Below are 21,280 nucleotides of genomic sequence, written 5' to 3' on the forward strand. Positions count from 1 at the left end.
ATAAAGTTAAAGTTATTCTATGAAAATAAGATCTGGAAATTTATATAACACAGTGCCCACAACAAATAATCTAGGTCTACTTAAATCTACTTAAAGTTATCCAGGAAACTCTTAGGTAAGTGTTTGTTTTGTTTTTGAGACAGTGTCTCTCTGTGTACTCTGGCTGGCTTGAAACTCATAGATCTGCCTGCTTCTGCCTCCCAAGTACTGAGATTAAAGGCTTGCACCACCACACATGGCTGGTAAGTATTCTTAAAACTTAACAACACAATAGTAAAAGAGGAAGAAAGTAACTTTGGAAGTAACAGATATTTCTATGACTTTGATGATGATGATGATGATGATGATGATGATGATAGTGTCAAGGGCATATAAAATTTAAATGCTTTTTTCATAAGTTACCTTGGCCATGGTGTTTTGTCATGACAATAGAAAATTAACTAAGACAAACACTCTTTATGAAGGTAGGTAAGATTGTAAAAGCCACTAACTGCCTGAATCCGGACTCTCATCTACAGATACTGGAGAATGACTGCATTTTCACAACCACCTCCCGTGTCCTGAAGGAACGGCTTGGAAAGAACGTGAATTTGGTGACTCAGAAGCACCACAGTGTCATGGTTAGAAACCAGACACATGGTGAGCAAACAAGGTAGACAGCAATTTGATTTCAGGTGGTTCATAAACGGGCAGCAAGACGAATTAACAAAAGAATCATAAGCACACATTTGAAAACACTCTAACAGAAAGAGGCTCCACAAGGCTTGAGCTGCAGCAGCAGGGGGCTGGCTGCACTGCACACTTCCAGGGGCACCGTGGGCACAGCAAGCTCTCTGCACAGCTGTCCTCCGGAAAGCTGGAGGGTTGCAGCCCGCGCAGCTCTTCACTGCAAGGGTCTGAGGGACGCCTACACGGGCACAGCACAAGCTTCTGATTCACAGAGAAGCAAAAGGCTGCCGAGGAAGAAGGGAAGTGAAACGGAACGGCTTCAGTCCTATCTTAGAGAAGCTGCTCGCTCTGTTTTTCTCACTTCATGTGTGGTGCGGTTAAGCTCAAACCCAAAACAGGAAGCTTCACAAAGAAAAGAAATGAAGCAATGAACTCCTCAGCAGGGTCTGCCCCATTTTGTAAGACATGCCACTTCCTCCTCTTTCAAACCTAACATAGATGGTCAGCATTTTTTTTTTTTTTTTTTTTTTTTTGGTTTTTCGAGACAGGGTTTCTCTGTGTAGCTTTGCGCCTTTCCTGGAGCTCACTTGGTAGCCCAGGCTGGCCTCGAACTCACAGAGATCCGCCTGCCTCTGCCTCCCGAGTGCTGGGATTAAAGGCGTGCGCCACCAACGCCCGGCTCAGCATTTTGTTTTGATTTTAAACTATTAAGGAAAAATTTCTCGACTCTCAAGGAGCATGTGTAAAAATTAAGTAGCCCATGTTCCAGCAGAGACTGGAGCAGAGAGGGGGGTCTCTGGGGTAAGATGGTAAAGCTCCGGGAAAGATTCCCTAAGGAACCATGGTCTCTTTCACTATCAGCAGCCACAGGACACACAAGTTTTGGTCACTTTAGAAATAGCATGCTATAACACGAAAGACACACATGTTGTTTTTCCCTCCTGGGCCCACATACTCTGATCATTCTGTTTTGTGTAACTGAATTCTTCCGATTGGCAGTGCAACATGATCACATGTTCCTTTTCCCAGAAGCCCAGTGCTGTGGGGTACCGTGTTTGTTTCTACAGTAACTTGGAGCCAAACATCCTGGAGAAAGGAGGAACTCTGAGAAACTTCCATTCATTTATTTTTGTTTCGGTTTCTAAATTTTTTTCTTAAATCACAGAAATGTCAAATGGCTGGTAAGAAAACAATAGTAAACAGTTGTAAGAAAAGTGCCCCTCAATTTTGACACAACAGCTCTGTGGTTTTATGTATATTTCTTTTAGGGAACACATTGAACATCTTACTGAAAGTCCATCCTAAGGAAGTCCATTTGATCTGCAAGATGACTGGCTTGGAACACTGGGCAGCCCATCTCAAACGAGGCACACTTGGATTCATTTAATGGACAACAGCATATCAGACACTACCAACTTGGCAACTCTAAATGCAACAGGTAAAATAATTGCTTTTTCATGCAGAGACCTTTTATTCTGTGTATAATTACCCAAGATTCATTATTATTACATAAAGGCTATGTTAGACTTGAAACATTTTTATAAAGCTATAGAGAGGATTTTAAGAAAATAGGGTAAAAAGCTTTGTCATCCAAAGACCTAGAAAAGCAAGCCACAACTTCTTTCTGTTTCTACAAACAACACAAAAGAAAAAGAAACTAAAAAAAGGTTGTGGTTGGCAGAATCCTATTTTAGTACATATACAGAAGGAGAGAGAGAGAGAGGAAGAGAGGAAAGAAAGGAAGAAAGAAAGAAAGAAAGAAAGAAAGAAAGAAAGAAAGAAAGAAAGAAAGAAAGAAAGAAAGAAAGAAAGAAAGAAAGGTGGGAGGGAGGGAGGGAGGGAGGGAGGGAGGGAGGGAGGGAGGGAGGGAGGGAGGAGGTTGTTTCTGAGCGGCAGCTCCAAGTGCACACGTGGCTGTTAAAGTTCCACACACATCACACAGTTAGCTCTTAAACTATATGCGTGTGTAATCAATGATGAATCTTCTACTTCCCAGGATCATAGAGAACCCAAGGCCATGGTCCAAATATGGACGGCTGTGCTAGATCCTTTCCATTCACCGTATTACTCTCTGTCTCCCTCTCTCCACATCCACTGTGTTCCAAGCACAGATCTGGGACAACACCTTGCCATCCCTTCAAAGCTTCTTGGGTATTTCCCCCTTTCTTAGAGTTCATGACAGAACCGCCACAGAAACAGACATGATTTTTGTCTCCCACATACAAGCCTGGTTGCTCTTGTCAGCATGAAGGCACTCTTGCACAGTGGCCATTCACTGTGTACCTACCCTCAGAGAGGATCGAGGATGTGCCCAAGATCAGCATTAATAAACAGCACGAGTCATTAAAACTATCTCCAGGCTCACAGTCCTTACCCATTCATACTGTATTATATTTAAGACATTATCCATAGGCCTGGAGTGACAGGCTGGCAGTTAGGAGCACTTACTGCTATTGCAGAGGAGCCAGAACCCCCTGTAATTCCAGTCTCAAGGGATCCATCACCTTCTGGCCTCTAGGCACCTGCATGCATGTGGTACCCATAAACTCACATAGGTACACACATAGACATAATTTAAAAAAAATAAATATTTAAAGGTTTTCCCCATGGCATTAGCAAAGAGCCTTATTCTTGGGCCTTCCCTCCTCTGCTTCCTCTTCTCCCTCACCTTACCAAGCCTGGGTTCACCACTTTAAATTAGTCTCCCAGGATGGAAACCGTGATTTGAAGTTCATCAGTTTAGACTTCGGTTTCAATTCTTCCTTCCTGTGTGACCCAGGGCAGAATATGCACCCTCTAGTTACTCCATTAGCTACAAAATGATTTGACAGCACTGACAAAGAAATGGAGTGATGTCTGTGAAGCCTCAGCACAAAGCACAGCAGGTCCTCTGTCTGCAGTGTTAGTGTCCACCCACTACTGTTTGGTTCTTTTTTCTTTTGTATATGATGTACTTTAATTGTTTTGACAATTGGACCAAACATTTCAACGGTATATAAGCTACATGAACTGGTCCAGAGTGAGCTGAATCCAGAACTCCAGTCAGGTACTGGTGTGAAAGCACAGCACAAGTTACAATGGTGGTCTGCTCTTCAAACTACATTCTAAAGTCTTAAACATAGGATTAGAATTGTGTAGAACGTCTGGTATGGAGAAACAGAAAGTGAGCAACACAGCATTTAAAAAGTCCTTAGTCAACTCCAAGTCAGGAAAGAGCCACCTTACATAGCAAGCGCTGTAGGTCACGTTCCCTCTGCAGGTCTATGTATTTCATAGCCTCCCTTTGTGGTTAAGTAGTACTCCCCATTTCTAAGCACCCTAAGTGGACCTCTACATCAATCTTCCTCCTCTGAGTAGCATCTCTTACACAATCTAGTTCCTTCCTCTAGAGGACAAAGGACTATCAATTACAGGGTTAGAAGAACATTTACCAACCAAAATTTTCTACCTTTGCATTGGAAGAAGACATCAAAACTAAAAATAAATTTCTGAGTTAATGATGAGAAAACAATTTCACATGGCCCCTATGAACCCAGAACCTCATCTTAAGGAAGGAAAAGGTTTAGAATTCAAGCATTCAAGAATATCAGGGAGCAGACTTTGTTGTGGCCTCCATGTGCTTCCATTATGATGGCTGGTGGAGGTCTAGAAGCCATGGAGTATCGTGGAATATTATTTTAAGATGTGTTACATTCATTTATGCTGTGGAATATTTGTTTAATGATGCAAAGATGTGTTGCAATTTTTTATGTTGCTATTGTTTAACTCTGTGAAGCTGTGTTACTTTGTACTGTCTAAAACACCTGATTGGTCTAACAAAGAGCTGAATGGCCAATAAGTAGGCAGGAGAGAGGGACAGGTGGCGCGGCCAAGTAGAGAGAATAAATAGAAGAGAGAGAAGGAGGGAGGAGCGAGAAAAGGAGGAGAGAAGATGCCAAGGGCCAGCCACTCAGCAACACAGCCAGATATGGAATAAGAAGGAAAGAAAAGACACAGAAATAGAAAAAGGTAAAAGCCTAGAAGCAAAAGGTACATGAGATAATTTAAGAAAAGCTGGCTAGCAATAAGCCAAGCTAAGGCCAGGCATTCATAAAAAAAAAAAAAAAAAGTCTCAATGTGGTTATTTGGGAGCTGGGTGGTGAGCTCCCAAAGAACAAAGACTAAAATTAAAAAAAAAAAAAAAACCTACATTTTGGCATTCCAACATGGGCCCATATTTCCATGTAGGGCCTGAGAAAGCTGGAGAAAAAAGGACAGGGCTCCTTTAAGAAGTTCTGCCATACTGCAGAGCACTTAAACAGCCTTTTCCATGCTAAGTAATGCCTTCCACAGTTCAGGGCACTGGCATTCCAGAACTGGGGGGTTGAATGCATTTCCTGATCAAAAATACCTCTGACCAGGCTAAGAGCTTTAGGCTTGGCTTTCATGATCCAAGAAGTGGATGGAGCTAGCCATCAAAGCCACTTGGAGGTCCCAGCCATGCTGCTTAGCAGTTTTTTGCTCACACACACACCAAAAAAAAAAAAAAAAAAAAAAGACTATAGATATGAAGATGAAAATAAAACCTCTAAATGGCTTAAGAAGAAAGAAAGAGTATAGACAGTCACAGAACAAAATGAATAGTTTAAAAATAATAAAGTCTTTCCAGAGAGAAGTAAAGTAATAAAAAAATAAGCCATGTAGATAGAGATGGGAAATACACAAGGAGTTTAAATCCTGTATGTTGCTGTATTGATATTGAATTTTTTGATTGCTGATAAGCCAATGACAGTGGCTAAGAGACATGGGATTAAAAGAGGGATTGATGAAATAAACCAGCCCAGATATTTTAAGAATGATTTAACTTTAAAATGGAACTCAAAAAGTGCTTTGGAGAAGAGGTTTTGCTTTTGTTCCCATAGGAAACCAAAGGTTGTGGACTCCTTCAGAATTGATATGAATTAGATTTGATCAAGGGAGACTTCCTGAATCCTGACAAGTGATATATATCAACAAAGGTTATAGCTGGTCTTCCCAGGACTTGGCCATTATCTCAATTTTCCCAGGGACCCATAAAGATGTCTTTGCCCACAGACAACAGGAAGCAATCTAGAGAAGACAATGCCCACATTCCCAAGGGTTGGGGTGTGGGTGGTTTTTGGTTATTTGGTGGGTTATGGATATTTGTTATAATTTAGGGGAATGCAGGAATATAGGATAAAAAGACAACTATTAACCCCAGATATTTTGCATTGGCATGGATTTTGGTATATTGATACAAATTTAAAGTTATTTTGTTACACTGTATGTATGTTTGTAATCCTGTTTGGGGTATTGTGCTTATGCAGCTCATTTAAAAATGGAATGTATAATTAAGAAATGAGGTGAGTAGTTAATCTATAATAATCAAATTTGTAGTCACATTAGGTATGTTTTCATGGTTAAATATATATGTTTAGATAATCTTCAAACAGTTCAAAGACCTACAGAATATGGCATTTAAAATGTTTAATAACCTGAGACTTTTTATGACAGTGAGACATGTCTGCTCCTGGCAGCACCAATCTACCTCATAAAAGGATGATGGGCATCAAAGAAACTCCATATGGAGTTTGCTTTCAATGTGGCAAGGCTAGCCATTTGGGCAAGAAACAGCTCTTGCCTGAACTGCCTGACAGTATGCTGTACAAACCGGACATGCAAGACACACAAGAAAGTGACTGCTGAACTTTGCCAAAACAAGAAAGGACAGTCCTTCAAAATTCCTGCTTCATAGAAGAGTCTGGCAGATACTCTAGGCCTGTAGGCTGAAGATAGATGCCCCAATGTTGTAGAGGAACTTTGGGTGACTGTCCAGGCAGCCAGATGTCTTTGTTGTTAGGTAATATTACTTCCTAATGAGGTCTTTTAAGGAGTTAGAAATTAAATGGTTAAAGTTATAGTTTTCCTTAATTATGATAAAAAGTAAATTAGGTATAAAACTTTAGAATCACTAAGATATGATAGACAATGGAGTATTTACTCTAAATTTGTTAAATACAAATGGACTGAATATTGTAAATGTAATTTTTACTTGATAACTGTTTTTCTTGTATATAGTTTTACTATGTTAAAGTTAAAACCTTCCATTTTTGTCTAGACAAGGAGGAGGAAATGTGGAATATTATTTAAGATGTGTTACATTTGTGTATGCTGTGGAATATTTGTTTAACTCTGTGAAGCTGTGTTACTTTGCCTGTCTAAAACACCTGATTGGTCTAATAAAGAGCTGAATGGCTCATAACTAGCAGGAGAAAGGATAGGCAGGGCTGGCAGGCAGAGAGAATAAGTAGAAGGATAAAAGAGAAGAAAAGATCAAGGAACAAGAGAAGGAGAGGAGGACTCCAGGGGCCAGTCATCCAACCACCCAGCCAGACACAGAATAAGAAGGAGGAAAAACAGATACACAGAAATAGAAAAAGGTAAAAGCCCAGAGGCAAAAGGTAGATGGGATAATTTTTAAAAAGCTGCCTAGAAACAAGTCAAGCTAAGGCCAGGCATTCATAAGAAAGAATAAGTCTCCATGTGATTATTTGGGAGCTGGGTGGTGGGCCCCCAAAGAGCAAAGAGTAAAATAATAATAATAATAATAATAATAATAATAATAATAATAATAATATAAAAAACTACAATGGGGCCAACTGGTCATGGGCTAAACTCTCAAAATTGTGAGTCAAAACAACCCTTTTCTTTTTATCAAATATTACCTATAGTGACAGGAAATGGATGAACAGAGCGGGAAACAGAGACAGTCAGAGGCCACAGTGAGCACTTTGCTTCAAATCTGAGATACATAAAGAGGAGAAGTGGAGATGAAGTTAGAGATGTAGACTGAGGTTTGTGTAGCAAAGGACGTGAGATCAAGTATATCAGTCTCCTATTGCTAAACAACAAAGAAATAACATGCTTAGTGTCATAGAACAATCGGCCTTGGATTCAAGATGGTGGCTGCTGCCGCGGCGCCTAAGGGACCTCAAAGCAGCATCAAGGAGCCTGAGAGACCCACAGATATTCCGAGGGAAGACAAGGCCACAGAGGATGAGTATTCAGAGCACAAAGTATCCCCAGAATAACTAAAAAAAGGCAGGTCTTATGGGAAGATGCTGTTAAAAAATGTTCTCATGAAACTGGAAAAAAGGGTGGTGGAAGGGAGCCATGCCCGGTCCTCAGTCCACCTGGAGCCTGGCCCACAGCATGGAGGGCAGCTACTGCAGCTAGAGCTGCTTGCCCTGCTGCAGGAAGGAGAGTCCAAGGTCAACATACTGCCCTTGAACAGAGAGGTGTGCATTGGCTGGAGTTCTCATGGACCCTGCCTCAAGATGGCCTGCCCAGCAGCAAGATCACCCTGACTCTGGGCAACAACAGGATGTCTGAGACATCTCCAGTATTTATGGTGCTTCAGAAACCAGAAACCTTGGACCAGACTAAAGACTCCTTTCAATAAGTATTTGCATGTAAAGTTGTTCGGGCAAAAATATATACGGTGTGACACCCAGCAGTTTGCAGTGCCACCTTGAAGGATACATGTGCAATGGACAGTGGAAAGATGTAGAAGTGGCCAGCAGGGTGGTGTGCAGCAGCCTGGACTGGCAAAGGTTCTGCCCCTCCCCACCCCCCAATGCACAGCAGGATATCAAAGATGGAGAACAGTTCATTTTCTGGATTGGGCCTCCTTGAAAGACCAGAAGTCCGTGGTCCATGCTGAAGTGGGGGGTTGGGATGGAAGGCACCCATGGTCTGTGCTGCTGCTTGAGACCAGGTTGATGTTCATAGTCCATAGTGTTGCTATTACTGCCAGAGGACATGTGGATGTCTGTGGCCCAGGTCGCCACCTGAGGTCATCTTGATATCTGTGGTCTGTGCTCCTGCTGGAGGTCATGTGGACATCCATGGCCTATGCTGCTGCCTGAGGACATGTTGATGTCCATGATCAAGGGTGCCACAGGAAACTATGTTGATGTCTATCCTCTGTGCTGCCACTGGCTGTTATGGGCAAGGAAGCTTCTTTTGTTACCAATAAGTGCAGACTCATAATTGAGAATGAGAGGCATTGAGGCTTCTATGACCCCCTCCCCCCAAAAAAGCAGTCTAGACAGAAAGCCATTGAAGAGAGTCCTTAAAAACTGTGATAAAGATGTTGAAGTGTAGCTGTTCACAGTTGATGGCTTCTGGACTGGGGTGGGTTGGAAGGACTCAGTTTTCTTTAGGGGGCTGGCTGCTGGGAGTTTAACCACGATCCAATGAGTATATAGGCAACACAAATTGGACTTTGTGATTTTTTTTCTTTTTGGGGGGCAGGCAAAAGGGTGGGAGGGTAGACCTTGGAGGATGGGGAAACGAGTGTGATTGGGGTGTATTGTATGAAATTCCCAAATAATCAATGAAAATGGGAGAAAAAGAATATCAAAAGGCTGATGGGGAACTTGGGGTCAGCAACAAGGGTCCAGAGCTATCACCACTCTTACCCTTTCATATGATAAAGAGGGTTATACATGTCCAGAGCCCCGGAGAGGTCATAGAGTGGTGGGAAACACGTATTGAGTGTGGTAGTGAAAATGAAACCCTAAGAGTCCTTGAAGGTGTGATATGAGACTGTTACTTCAAGGAGCTTTTGGAACTATACATTTGAAACCAGATGGGGATGCAGAATTCTCAGAGGAAGACAGAGACCATGTCCAAGACTCAGGTAGATGTACATCTCTGGAGGGACCAGTGTGGTCAGACACCAAATACTGACCACACAACCAAAATGTTAACGACCAAAAACTGACGTATTATGCTCAGAAACATGAGTGGTAAAAGAAATCAGGACTTAGAATTTATATTCAGTTTTATTGAAATGTAACTTATACACAATAAAAGTCACAATCATAAGTGTACAATTTGATGAGCTCTTACAACCTGATCACTACCAAAACCTTTTCCATTGTTCTAAAATTGTCCTTTGTGTCCCTTTACTGTCTGTGGTAGTCTGAATGTAATTGGCCCCCATAATCTCATAGGCTGTGGTGCTATTAGGAGGTGTGGCTTTGTTAAAGTAGGATGGCCTTGTTAGAGGAAGTGTGTCATTGTGGGGGCGGGCTTTGAGGTCTCATATATGGTCAAGCCATGCCCAGTGAGATAGACCACTTCCTGTTGCCTGCAAGATGAAGGACTCTCAGCTGCAGCATCAGGTCTGCCTGCACACTGCCATGCTCCCCATCATGATGATAATGAACTAAACCTTTGAACTGTAATTGAAATGTTTTCCTCTATAGGAGTTGCCATGGTCATGGTGTCTCTTCATAGAATAGAAACCCTAACTAAGTCACTGTTCCTCATCCCACTTGCTTTTACGCTCCACACCCACCATCCTTGGAGCATCTGAGAATGGCCAGTTACTTTGCCTTTTTTAAAACTTCATATAATAAGCTATGAAGTATATGCTTGTGTTTCATGCACACCCCCATTCATGTTAAAAGCTAATCCTAATTGGTGGTATTGCAGGCATGGCCAGTTGGAATAACGGGTCCTATGAATGAAGCTCTCATAAACAAGACTAGTGCCTTAGAGCCAGCAGAGAAGAGGACAGGGTGCTATTTAGCTCTCTTTCTGGCATACAAGGACACAAGAAGTTGGCAGCCTGCAGCTCAGAAGTGGGTCCTTATCTGAACATGACTATGCTGGCACTCTGATCTTAGACGTCCAGCCTTCAGGACCAAAAGAAATCCCTTCTGTTGTTTATAAGTCACCATGTCTACAAGACTTTGTTATGGTATCCCAAAGTAAGACAGAATCATAGACATTTTTGGCTTCTCTCATTTAGTACAAGGGTTATGAGATTCATCTACACTGTTGTTCACCCATATTAATTCCCTTTCTTGTTGAATTCAATTCCATTGCAGATGTACACTACAGTTTACTCATCATTCATCAGTGGGCAGACATTTCACTTGTTTCCAGGTTTGGGTGATTATGAATAAAGTTACTAACACATTACAGGGCAAGTCCTCTTCATGTGACTATATACTTCTACATCATGAGTAATAGTAAGAGTAGAATTGTTGGGTAATAAGGTAAATGTTTATTTAATTTTCCAGGAAACTGCAAATTGGCCTCTAAAATACTGCACCTTGTTACATTCATATTTAGCAACATGCAAGATTCCTACGATGCTGCATCCTTGTCAGCATTAGGTATTGTCAATATCTTTAATTGCAGACATTCTAGGGACTGCAGAAGTAGCTCGTGGTTTTAATTTACATTTCTATAATGATTTCTTTATTTTGTGCATATTTTCATCTCAGTATTTTTTGTTTTTTGTTTTAGTTTTTCTGAGACAGGGTTTCTCTGTATAGCTTTGGAGCCTGTCCTGGAACTTGCTCTGTAGACCAGGCTGGTCTCGAACTCACAGAGATCTGCCTGCCTCTGCATCTCAAGTGCTGGGATAAAAGGCACGAGCCACCACTACCTGGCTCATCTCAGTATTTTTTTTTTATCTTTATATCTTCCTTAGTTAGATGTCTGTTAAGGATATTGGGTTGCTTTTTAAATCTGTTACTGAGTTTTAAGTCTTCTGTATGTTTTGGAAAATAGTCCTTTACCAAATGTGTCTTTTGCAATATTTTTTTCTGTGTTAGTAGCTTTACTTTTCATTCTGTTGGTATTGCCTTTCAAAGTTCAGAAGTTTTAATTTTAATGACGTATAGATTATTTCTTTTATGTATCATGTATTTAGAATGGTATCTAAGACATCTTCACCATCTCGTGCATTTGGATAGTCTCCCACACCACCTAAAAGCATCATCGTTTCCTGGGGCACCACATCCTTTTCATCGTGATGCTGTGTGGCAGTGCACATAGCCAGACACAACAAACCAAGTGACTGCGGGGTGAGATCCTTGAAGCCAGAGTCAAGAGCAATCTTTCCTCCTTGGGTTCTTACCTCACGTTCTGCTGCCTTGGCTTGTTTCCATGTACATGAGGAATACTGTTCTGCAGAGGTTTTTGTTTTGTTTTATTTCTGACAATATCTCTGTCTGGTTTTGTTAGCAAGACAATGCAGGTGAGTAGGTTGTGGGCACACACTTTTAGTCCTGCAAACACAAGTGTGTCTCTGTGACCTGTGGGTTTGAGGCCAGCCTGGTCTACATAGTGAGTTCCAGGCCAGCCAAGACCACTCAGAGAGAGACCCTGTCTCAAACCCCACCCCTCCCCCTAAAGGATAATGCAGACGCCATAAAATGAGTTTGGAAGCATTCTCTTCTAACTTTCGGAAGCATTTATGTAGAACTGATTTTTTTTTTCTTAGAATCTTCAACAGAATTCACCTGCCAAGCCATCTGCTTCAAGATGGGATTCTCTCCGGGTGATTCTTAGAACTCATTTCTGACCTTTACATAGAGCAAACCACTTTTGACCTCTAGTTCTCTGTAGAAATCACGATGCAGATAGATCTCTATTCTCAACACTGAGCTCTCCTGTACCACTCACACTCATGCTCATGCCCAGTGAGAGCCCATCTGTTCCTCAGCATCTACATGTTGCCTTTTCTAGAAGGTCATGAGTATAACCACATAGTATGTGATCATTTGAATATGGCTTCTTTTGCTTATTACAATATTTTTGACATTTATGTTTCATTGTCACCTTTTTATATGGATGCAAGACAATTTGTTTTTCCACTCATATTTGAGGGACATTTGGGTTGTTTCAAAGCTTTCTGGACACCGTAAAGAAAATTTTCTGTTATAAAGTTGGGTCTGTTGATTGTTTTTTGCTCATTGAGAACTGGCCAGACTCTATTCCTGATATGTTGGACATGTTGGATATGTTGGGTGATTTTTGCTAGGATGCTGGATATTTTAAATGTGATTGTCTAAAGCGCCAGGTCTCCATCAGACCTACTAATTTTATTTATTCATTTGTTTGTTTTTCATAGGTGAGCAGTCCAGTTATACTCAGACCACAATTATCTGCCTTCCGTAGTAGATAATGGCTGCAATGTTTTTCTTCTGAAAGCTTTTGTTATGCTGTGTGCAAAAGTGAATTGTCCTGAGAAGTTGGTGTTTTATTGTCATCAGTTTCTCCAAGTCTTAATTAATCTTTTGGCTGTCTTCCATGTTTAAGCAGGAGTGGAGCCCACTTTTGTTTTGGGTGTTTTGGTGTTTTTTGTTTGTTTGTTTTGTTTTGTTTTTTTTGTAGCAGTCAAAACAAAATGAAGAATCGTTTTCTCGAGCCTTCTCTCATGTGAATTTCCCCTATACTTTCTAGTTTCATGTGTCCTCTTCATCATGGCCCGAGACTGGGTTCTCTTATCTCTTATAGTCTTTCCTTATGATGTCACTTAGAACCACATAATTCAGGCTGTCCACACCACTAAGAAGCAAGAAAAAGGAGACGAGCATGGGTATCCCCTCCATCCTCACCCACTCCCAGTTTCTCTATTAAAGGTTCAGTGTTCTCCAACTCCTGGGTGTCTTCATGACCTGATGATGCCAGTACAAACTGGTTTGGAGCCAACCTTGGGGCTGGACCAACAGAACAAGAGCTGACGGGGATTTCCCCTCACTCTCTGTATTTGAGAAGCCTCTTTTCTTCCTCATAGCTCTCAATTCAGCCCCCCACAAAGTGAAGGCCACAAGATAAATAAGGAAAAAAATACAGTGGAAGCATCTTAATTCTTAAATTGGATATTTGGCAAAAATATGTTCATTTCATTGTATGATTCTTTGTACCTTATACTTTACATTTATTTTCTATATGAATGAATTATTTTATTTAAAAAAGACAAAATTTAAAGACAAATAAAATGATTAAAATTTAAAACTTTCCCATGACCACAAAAATTGAAAGGCTCTGAAAGAGGCTAATCCCTCACCATCCTGGAAGGAAATCATCATAACTTAGCATTGAAAGGATTTTCACAACAGACAACTTCCATTGGCAATGAGAGACTAATCAAAATTTTAGAAATCTAGAGGTCATGACAGGAAATAAAGCACCATGAGCAGGAGACCACCTAAGCAGAAACAGCAACCTGCAAACAATATGCACTGTAGTAACTGAATTTCAAAACAGTTAAAGGAGGCAAAACTGAGGTTAAAAATGTGCAGGGAAAAGGGAAAAGCAGAGCTGTGGAAGAACCAACTCAATCCTCTAAAGATGAAGACACAGTCGTTCGGAAGGAAAGGCAGGGCTGGAGAGATGGCTCCACATAAAGAGACCCACTGCTTTTGCAGAGGACTTTAATTCCAGCTTCAGGGGATTTGACACCCTCTTTTGACCTCTGCAGGTGCCAGGCACTCATATGGCACACACATGCATTCAAGAAAAACATTTGTACACATAAAATAAACTAAATAAATCTTATTTAAAAAATAAGAAAATGGAATAGGGACATTAACTACAAGATTAGCTAAGATCAGGGAAGAATTAGCAGATTTGAACACAGACTTGAGGACATCATCCAGAATGGTGTACAAAGAATGAAAGCATGAACAGCCTGCAAACACAGCCAATGTGCATAAATGAGAGAATGCAAATTTTACAAATATTTGAATAAGAGCTCCACAAACTAGATAGAAAACAGGGAAAGACTAATGGTTTATAAATTGAAGATTTCACATAAAGAAAGCACATTTATTTTTGAGTAAGGCAAATAAAACTAAATCACAATACCAACTAATTCTCTATAATTCTCTCAGCAAAAGAAAAGCTACAACATTTACCTCCTAATTTACCATAACACCTAAAGGATAAAAGACATCAAAGAAAATTTCAGACTAATTAACTCATATAAACATGAAATACAAAAATTCTCATAAGCCATTAGTTGAATCTACTAACTCATATAGAAAAGATAGCAACATGATCAAACGAAGTTTATGCAGGGAATGAAAAATGGTTAAATATTTAAAGGCTTAATTATTGTGAGATACCACAGCAATATATTTCAAAAAAACTGATCATCTCAATGCATGCAGAAAAATAATTTAAAATGCAATACTGACAGAAAATTAGGAATTACACTTCTTCCAAGGGCCATCTGAAAAATTAGCATGGAACTTCATGATTGCCTGTGAAATGTCAATGCTTCCCCTGAGGTTCCAAGTTGGAGTGGTTCGGTCTCACCACACAGCACAGCCCAGCAGGCTGTTAGTCCTCACCCTCACCACACAGCCCAGCAGGCTGCGGCCAGTGCCCTCACCACACAGCCCAGCAGGCTGTGGCCAGTGCCCTCACCACACAGCCCAGCAGGCTGTTAATCCTCACCCTCACCACACAGCCCATCAGGCTGTTAATCCTCACCCTCACCACACAGCCCAGCAGGCTGTTAGTCCTCACCTTCACCACATAGCGCAGCAGGCTGTGGCCAGTGCCCTCACCCTCACCACACAGCGCAGCAGGCTGTGGCCAGTGCCCTCACCCTCACCACACAGCCCAGCAGGCTGTGGCCAGTGCCCTCACCCTCACCACACAGCGCAGCAGGCTGTCGCTGTGGCCAGCGCAGCAGCACAAACAAACAGTACAAAGGCAGAATCAAAGTGTCTCTATTTGTAGTTTCATATGGAGATTTCAAATGGCTTTACCTTACAGATCCATTAAATACTTCTCAGAAGCAATAGTTATTAGTTTTCTTGAGTGTGTTGATATAAGAATAACAAATCACAAGAGGTATTTGTTTTAAAGTAGTTTATAATTCAGAACATGAGCACAGTCCCACGGCCCTTTCACTGAATTACTAAATCAATGGTCTGGTTACTCTTTCTCCTGAAAACTCTCATGCCCTCTGCTGTTCATGAATTGAACATAAAGCAATAATAAAACAGTCACTACCATTCACATTTACTTGGCAAAAAATACTCTACCCACTTGCATATTTAGATGCTAAGAAATTTCTTGAATTTCTGAGACAGCCTTAGGTGTCAGTACAGTCCAAGAAGTCCTTACTTTTTTCCTTATTAAAATGTAAAACATGTTCACTACTGATAACATGATGAATCATTCAATCTCATTGCTTAGAGATAACTACCATTATAAAGTGTTGTACATCCCTCTGGAATTGTTTATTATATTAAATATATTACTATATTAAATATATTATATATCATATATTATATATATTATAATATATATTATATACTATAATAAATATATTAAATATATATCCTATATTAAATATATTACTATTATTACAGAATTGACATTGAACTATATATAAAGGTTGGTATGTAAAATTTTACCCAGTATTGTAGATTATTTCCTATATGATTGACCAACCTTCAAAATATAATTTTTAAATTGCTTTATAATATTACAAATATATAGTCAATTTAACTATCACTCTCTTATTTGGGGTCATTTAGATTATTAAATTATTTCTAACTATAAGTAGCCTAATAAGACCAAAATTCTTGTACATTATGCTTTTATCACTCAAGCCCACAATTTCTGGATTATATTGGCATCATCTTATGTTTCTGAATCTGTTTCTTCACCTGTCATTCAGGGAGAATAATAGCCATCCTTCTTAACAACATTTTGTGAGGATACAGGGAGATGATGCACATTAGCATGTTTTGAAAATTGTATTTGTTAGTCACTATTTACATATAGATAAATGTGATACTTTTTAGATTGTTAGTTTACTTTAATATCTTACATCAGTCTTAATAGCAATCACAGTCTCAGTTTTCAACCTCATAAAATCAGAAAGGTAATTTTTCAGTAAGTTTTAGTTCCTTTATTTGAAAGTAATGAAATAATGATTGTATCATATATATACCATTATGGCTCAGTTGACAATTCCATTAATTTAATTTTTCTCAGAAAAGGGAAAATTACTACAGAAACAGGATAACTTATTTAGGATGCATATTTAGTCTAACTATATCTAACAATTTTACACAGCAACTCTGAGTTCATTCTCAACTTGCTTGTGCCTTTTCCAAATTTTCAAAAATATGCCTATGGGTTTTCATAAAACAGATAATTTGAAGACTAATCCGAGTAATTATGTCCACATAAAACACAAAGCCAAGGACGTTATTAATGGTAGGCTCTTGCTTAGCATAAAATCTATTTTATATCCTACTGAGGCAAGATAGAAACACAGAAATGATGGAGACATGGGAAAGAAAAGGCGCCTTTAGTCTAGAATCTGACCAGTGTCTCTTAACAGCTAAAAATGAAGAATTCTAACACAGTTAACAACATTATCAATAGATAGTTAACAGAAAGATAGTTTTTCCCGCTGGATCAGCTCGCCCCAGCTGAGAAGCCCCATTCCCCGCCTCCAAACCCCGCCCTCTCAGAGAAACCACCAAAGTCAAGTTCCACCCAGTCTGTGGCAGACCCATCACTGCCCTGTGCCTACAGCTTACTCCACTCCTCCCCTCAAACCCCGCCCTCTCAGAGAAACACCCCCAGCCCCCAAGCCCAGTTCCATGGTGGCTGCCCAAGCCCTGGCTCAAAAACTTACCATAGCACAAACCTACCTTGGGGCATGCCATTACCTGCACCCTACAGGGTATTTAAACCATCCCCTTCAGACAAGCCATTGATTTCTCTCCTGCTCCCATTCCCGAGAGTGCTTTGCTCAGATTAAACCTGGCCCTTTGTCTTAATTCGGCTTGATTTGGCTTACTGCCTTGTTGGTGAAGAAACCTACTAGGGCTACAAAAAGAACTATCAACTTGGAGCAGAACCTGGGTAGAGCTGAGTCTTTCCTGCGAACATGTGGGAAGCCAGCCACTCTCCCATGGCTCTGTGCCTTTCTGTCTACCTCAGGCTCAGTTGGATGTATGAATGTATGTGGCCACTGCATGTTTGCTTCTGACCGGTCATAGATGCCCGAGTTTACATGTTCATGACAGAGAAAGTTAGTATTTTTTGTTTTGTTTTGGTTTTTCAAGACCGGGGTTCTCCATGTAGTTTTGGTGCCTGTCTGTATCTCACTCTGTATTCCAGGCTGGCCTCAAACTCACAGAGATCCGCCTGGCTCTGCCTCCTGAATGCTGGGATTAAAGGTGTGTGCCACCACTGTCCAACCAGAGAAAGTTATTTTATGCTGTCCTACCTAGCTAATAAACAAACAGCTAAGGAATTGGGAATGGCTAAAAATCTATAACAAAAATTTATCTTAAAACTTGTAACTCCAAGTTGGAACTGCTCTGGAAAACAACACTTGGTCCGCCACACCTTAATTAAGTACAGCCCCATGAGCAGCCACCATCTAAACTAAGGATGGAGGGAGGTCATATGACTTCACTGCCATCTTAGATAGAGGTGACCGCATGGAATGGGCCCGCTAAGGAGACTTCAGGTCTCCAAGATATTTTGGATTAGAATAGATTTATGTATGATAATTCCTGTTCTATCCTAAAAACAGGTTTGTGAAAGATAGGATTTAAAAACAATGCTGGTTTACTGAGGTTTTAAAGCTGCGCCTCCATGTACAGGGATGTATCTTGCTGGCAGCCAGATTTTGTAACCTAAGAGTAATCCCCTTAGTATTGATTTTAGAAACATTAAATTGTCTACAATGCCAAAACTGAGTTTTGCCTTCTAGAGGTACTAAACTATTTATACCTAACAGATAATGACTCTTGATCCTCAAATGCTTCAGAGATCTGAGAATATGGCATTTAATAAAAAAGCATTTCATAATGGAGACATGCCAGCTCATGGCAGCATCCTGTATCTCCTCCCAGGAAGATGAATGGCCACAGAAGAACTTCCACCTGGAGCTTGCTTTAAATGTAGCAAAGCCAGCCACGGAGCAGAAAACTGCTTTGTACCTTAATTGCTGCTAAGACCCTGTCCAGACTGTGGACAAGCAGGACACTGGGGAATTGACAAGACAAGGTAGGCTGGTCCCCCCAGATTTCTACTCCATAGGAAACTCTGTCAGATTTTCTGGGCCTGGCAGCTGAAGACTGATACTGCTCTGGGACCCCTGTCTGCAATGACCATGGAGGAACCTGGGGTAGCTGTCACTTCTGCTCAGGTAAAATTTTTTCTTCTCAGATCTGATAGTGTTTGATGACTAGGGTACTGATAGATTTAACAGTTTAATGGTTCTCCTACCAACCCTCCAAGGCGATGACCACCTTGGTAGCTCATTAGTTAAGTTTCTTGTTAAAAATACACCCAAGCTTTGAGGTGAGGGCTTCAATCTTTAAAGGTACCATTTTGTTTTAGTTTTTGAGACAGAGTTCTCACTATGTAGCCCAGGTTGACCTCAGATTTGAGATCCTCAGTTTCAGCTTCCCAAATGCTGAAGGATTACAAGTGAATGCCACCACACAGGACATGCATTCTACTAAACCTACTATCTGTATGTAAGGATTTTAGGGAATTATGTGGAGAAAGAGGAGAAACTAGGAAAGCACGGCTGAAATAATGCCTGCACCCCACACTTTCCGTTATTTTTACTGCCTACTTAATAATAAAGAAGGATAAAAGCCTTATAGAGTTATTTAGTAATTCTATCTTTATATCAAAACTGAAGGAACAGGTCCTGGTGACACAGATAAACCAACAGGGATAGGAAAGTAATCTGACATCACCTCACAAGTCTTATGGCCTAAAAGAAAGAAAAAAAGAAAAAGATTTTATTTTACCACTAAGGCCGAGGATCATTTGTAGTGAAAGAGATCTATGCAGTTCTCTAAAATGTTCAAATGTCTCAAAATTTCCTGGCAGCTTAGAAACAATGCCATTCCTAAAACACTACTCTAATTATTTTGTACACTGTGCACCGCTTTGCCAAGCGTTATTTCATTTGATCTTTGTAAAAACCCTTCCACACAAGGCAAGAAAGATATTGTTGTCGTCATTTTACAAGCAAATCGTAAAACCCAAAGGCACGGAATGACTGACCTAAGGTTATTTACAGTTAGGAGCCAGGATTCTAACACTTTTTCTATCTAGTGCTTTCTAGCTGAGAGGGCAGAGGAGAAGGGAGAGATGGGGCAACAGAATGGGTCTCTTCTCTCCTGCTAAGTAAGGTCTCTCGCTGAGGGATTCTCTGTTCCCAGGGGACTCAGCGTTAGTTTGGTAAAGTTTGCTTCTAACAACCTACAGAGGGTAACTTTGCATCTAATTCCCATCTGTAAACACACTGTTTCTTACCCTTTCTCTTGGTCCTGATCGTTATTTAGACTCTTATTTTTCTCTGTGGGTTTTGGTCTCTGGGGTCTCACTCCCAAACGCCACTCTCTCCAAACAAGTCGCGTCCTTGGTATCCAAGGTAACCACAAAGCTGAGTCTGTCCTGTCCCTTCCACTCTTTCCATTGGTCAGTTGGATTAAGTTCCCCTCCCCTCCGGTCCCTTGGCCAATGGACTTGAAGCAACGACAAGGCTCCTCTACCAATCGGCTCTTGTCTCGCTATCTATTCGGCGCACTGCCTCCTGGGATATGTAGTTCCAAAGCCGCCAGAGTATTTGATGTCTGGCTCCTCTAGAACTACATATCCCGGCGGCCTCCGCCAAAGGGGCGGAAATAGGCAAAGAGTCAGGGTCGCCGTTTCAACCAGGCGCTTTGAAGTTACACTTTGTTACCGGGTTGGTTTTGCAGCTGGGATTTAAATCCTTCGGTCCTGTGCTGGGCCTCGCTGGCTCTTCGTGACTGACCTGAGGCAGCCTCGTGGTGCGGGCGCTCGCGCGGCCGGGAAGCCGGGGCTGAGGCGCTCGGAGAGGGCATGCTCGGCCGCCTCCCGCCTCGCGCGCTCCGCGGGCGGGCGGGCGCCTGGCTCGCGGCTCTGGGCGCTCGGACGCGGGGCTCCGACGGGGCGCGGCGGGGAGCAGCGGACGGCCCTCCGGCCGGCCTGGCGCGCGCCGCCCTGAGGGAGTGGACGCTGCCGGTGAGCCCGTTCGGGCGGCTGAGGGCGCGGCTCCCGTGCCACCTGGTCGTGCGGCCCCTGGATCCCCTGGCGTACCCCGACGGCGACCGCGTGCAGGTGGCGGTGTGCGGGCCGGGGCGCGCGGCGCGCGGCCTGGACAGCCTGCAGGTCCAGTACGACGCTGCTCGGCAGGAGATGGCCATTCTGTCAGACGACATCGACCCCCAGGCGTCGGTGGAGGTGAACGCACCCGTCAAGTTTGGCAAGTGACGTGAAAACGGGACTGGGTCGCAGCACTGCTGGCTAGGTTCTCTCCACGCTACTTTCTAACCTCATCGGCCCACTCAGGAGCCCTCTTTCCTAAAGCGACACTCTTGGATTCCCGAGTAGTATTTAAGAGTCAGGGTCCCAGTTAAGGAGAAAAAATTAAAACCGAATGGAAGCATGGACTGGAATAACCTGTGTCTTATTACATTCTGCTCCATTGCTTCTCGACTTCTAACTAGCCTAGATGGAAAAGAGGCTGTGCCCTGCAAATGTAATAATCCGAAGGTGCTGGTGAGGCTTTACCAGGATACAGGTTAAGGTGGTGTATTGGTTGAAATATTAAGGCAACTCCACGTAGTTAAAAGTTTATTTTGTGGGGTAGCTTACAAGTGAAGAGATAGGCTACAGGGTCTGGGAAAGATGTGGCGCACTCCGACTGTGTTCTCTGGAGAACTCTGCTCAGTCTACCTCCAGGGTCCAGGGTCCAGGAAGCAAGAGA

The 21,280-nt window shown here is 41.8% G+C and overlaps 2 protein-coding genes across 8 annotated transcripts in view; one reads left to right on the top strand and one right to left on the bottom strand.

The window, feature by feature from the left end:
- Ccdc146 (coiled-coil domain containing 146) overlaps nucleotides 1-21,280 on the bottom strand; it is a 156,188-nt gene that overhangs the window by 134,566 nt on the left and 342 nt on the right. For 2 of the 6 annotated variants that reach the window (XM_042272897.2, XM_076565955.1), the window contains exon 1: nucleotides 19,804-19,921. The exons of 1 other annotated variant lie outside the window; for it this stretch is intronic. The gene's annotated coding sequence lies outside the window, so the exon portion shown is untranslated. Of the gene's footprint in view, nucleotides 1-19,803; nucleotides 19,945-20,233; nucleotides 20,416-21,280 lie in introns of those variants that run through there. 3 more of the 6 variants (XM_076565954.1, XM_042272899.2, XM_042272896.2) reach the window with 3 other exon arrangements.
- Fam185a (family with sequence similarity 185 member A) overlaps nucleotides 20,228-21,280 on the top strand; it is a 47,830-nt gene continuing 46,777 nt past the window's right edge. For both annotated transcript variants that reach the window (XM_006991064.4, XM_076565978.1), the window contains exon 1: nucleotides 20,228-20,776. In XM_006991064.4, coding sequence (XP_006991126.3) covers nucleotides 20,374-20,776 — 403 coding nt within the window. In that variant the 5' untranslated portion in view covers nucleotides 20,228-20,373. The remainder of the gene's footprint in view (nucleotides 20,777-21,280) is intronic.

The sequence above is a fragment of the Peromyscus maniculatus genome, chromosome 3 (genome assembly GCF_049852395.1).
Source record: "Peromyscus maniculatus bairdii isolate BWxNUB_F1_BW_parent chromosome 3, HU_Pman_BW_mat_3.1, whole genome shotgun sequence".
In the NCBI taxonomy this organism is placed as follows: Eukaryota; Metazoa; Chordata; class Mammalia; order Rodentia; family Cricetidae; genus Peromyscus; species Peromyscus maniculatus.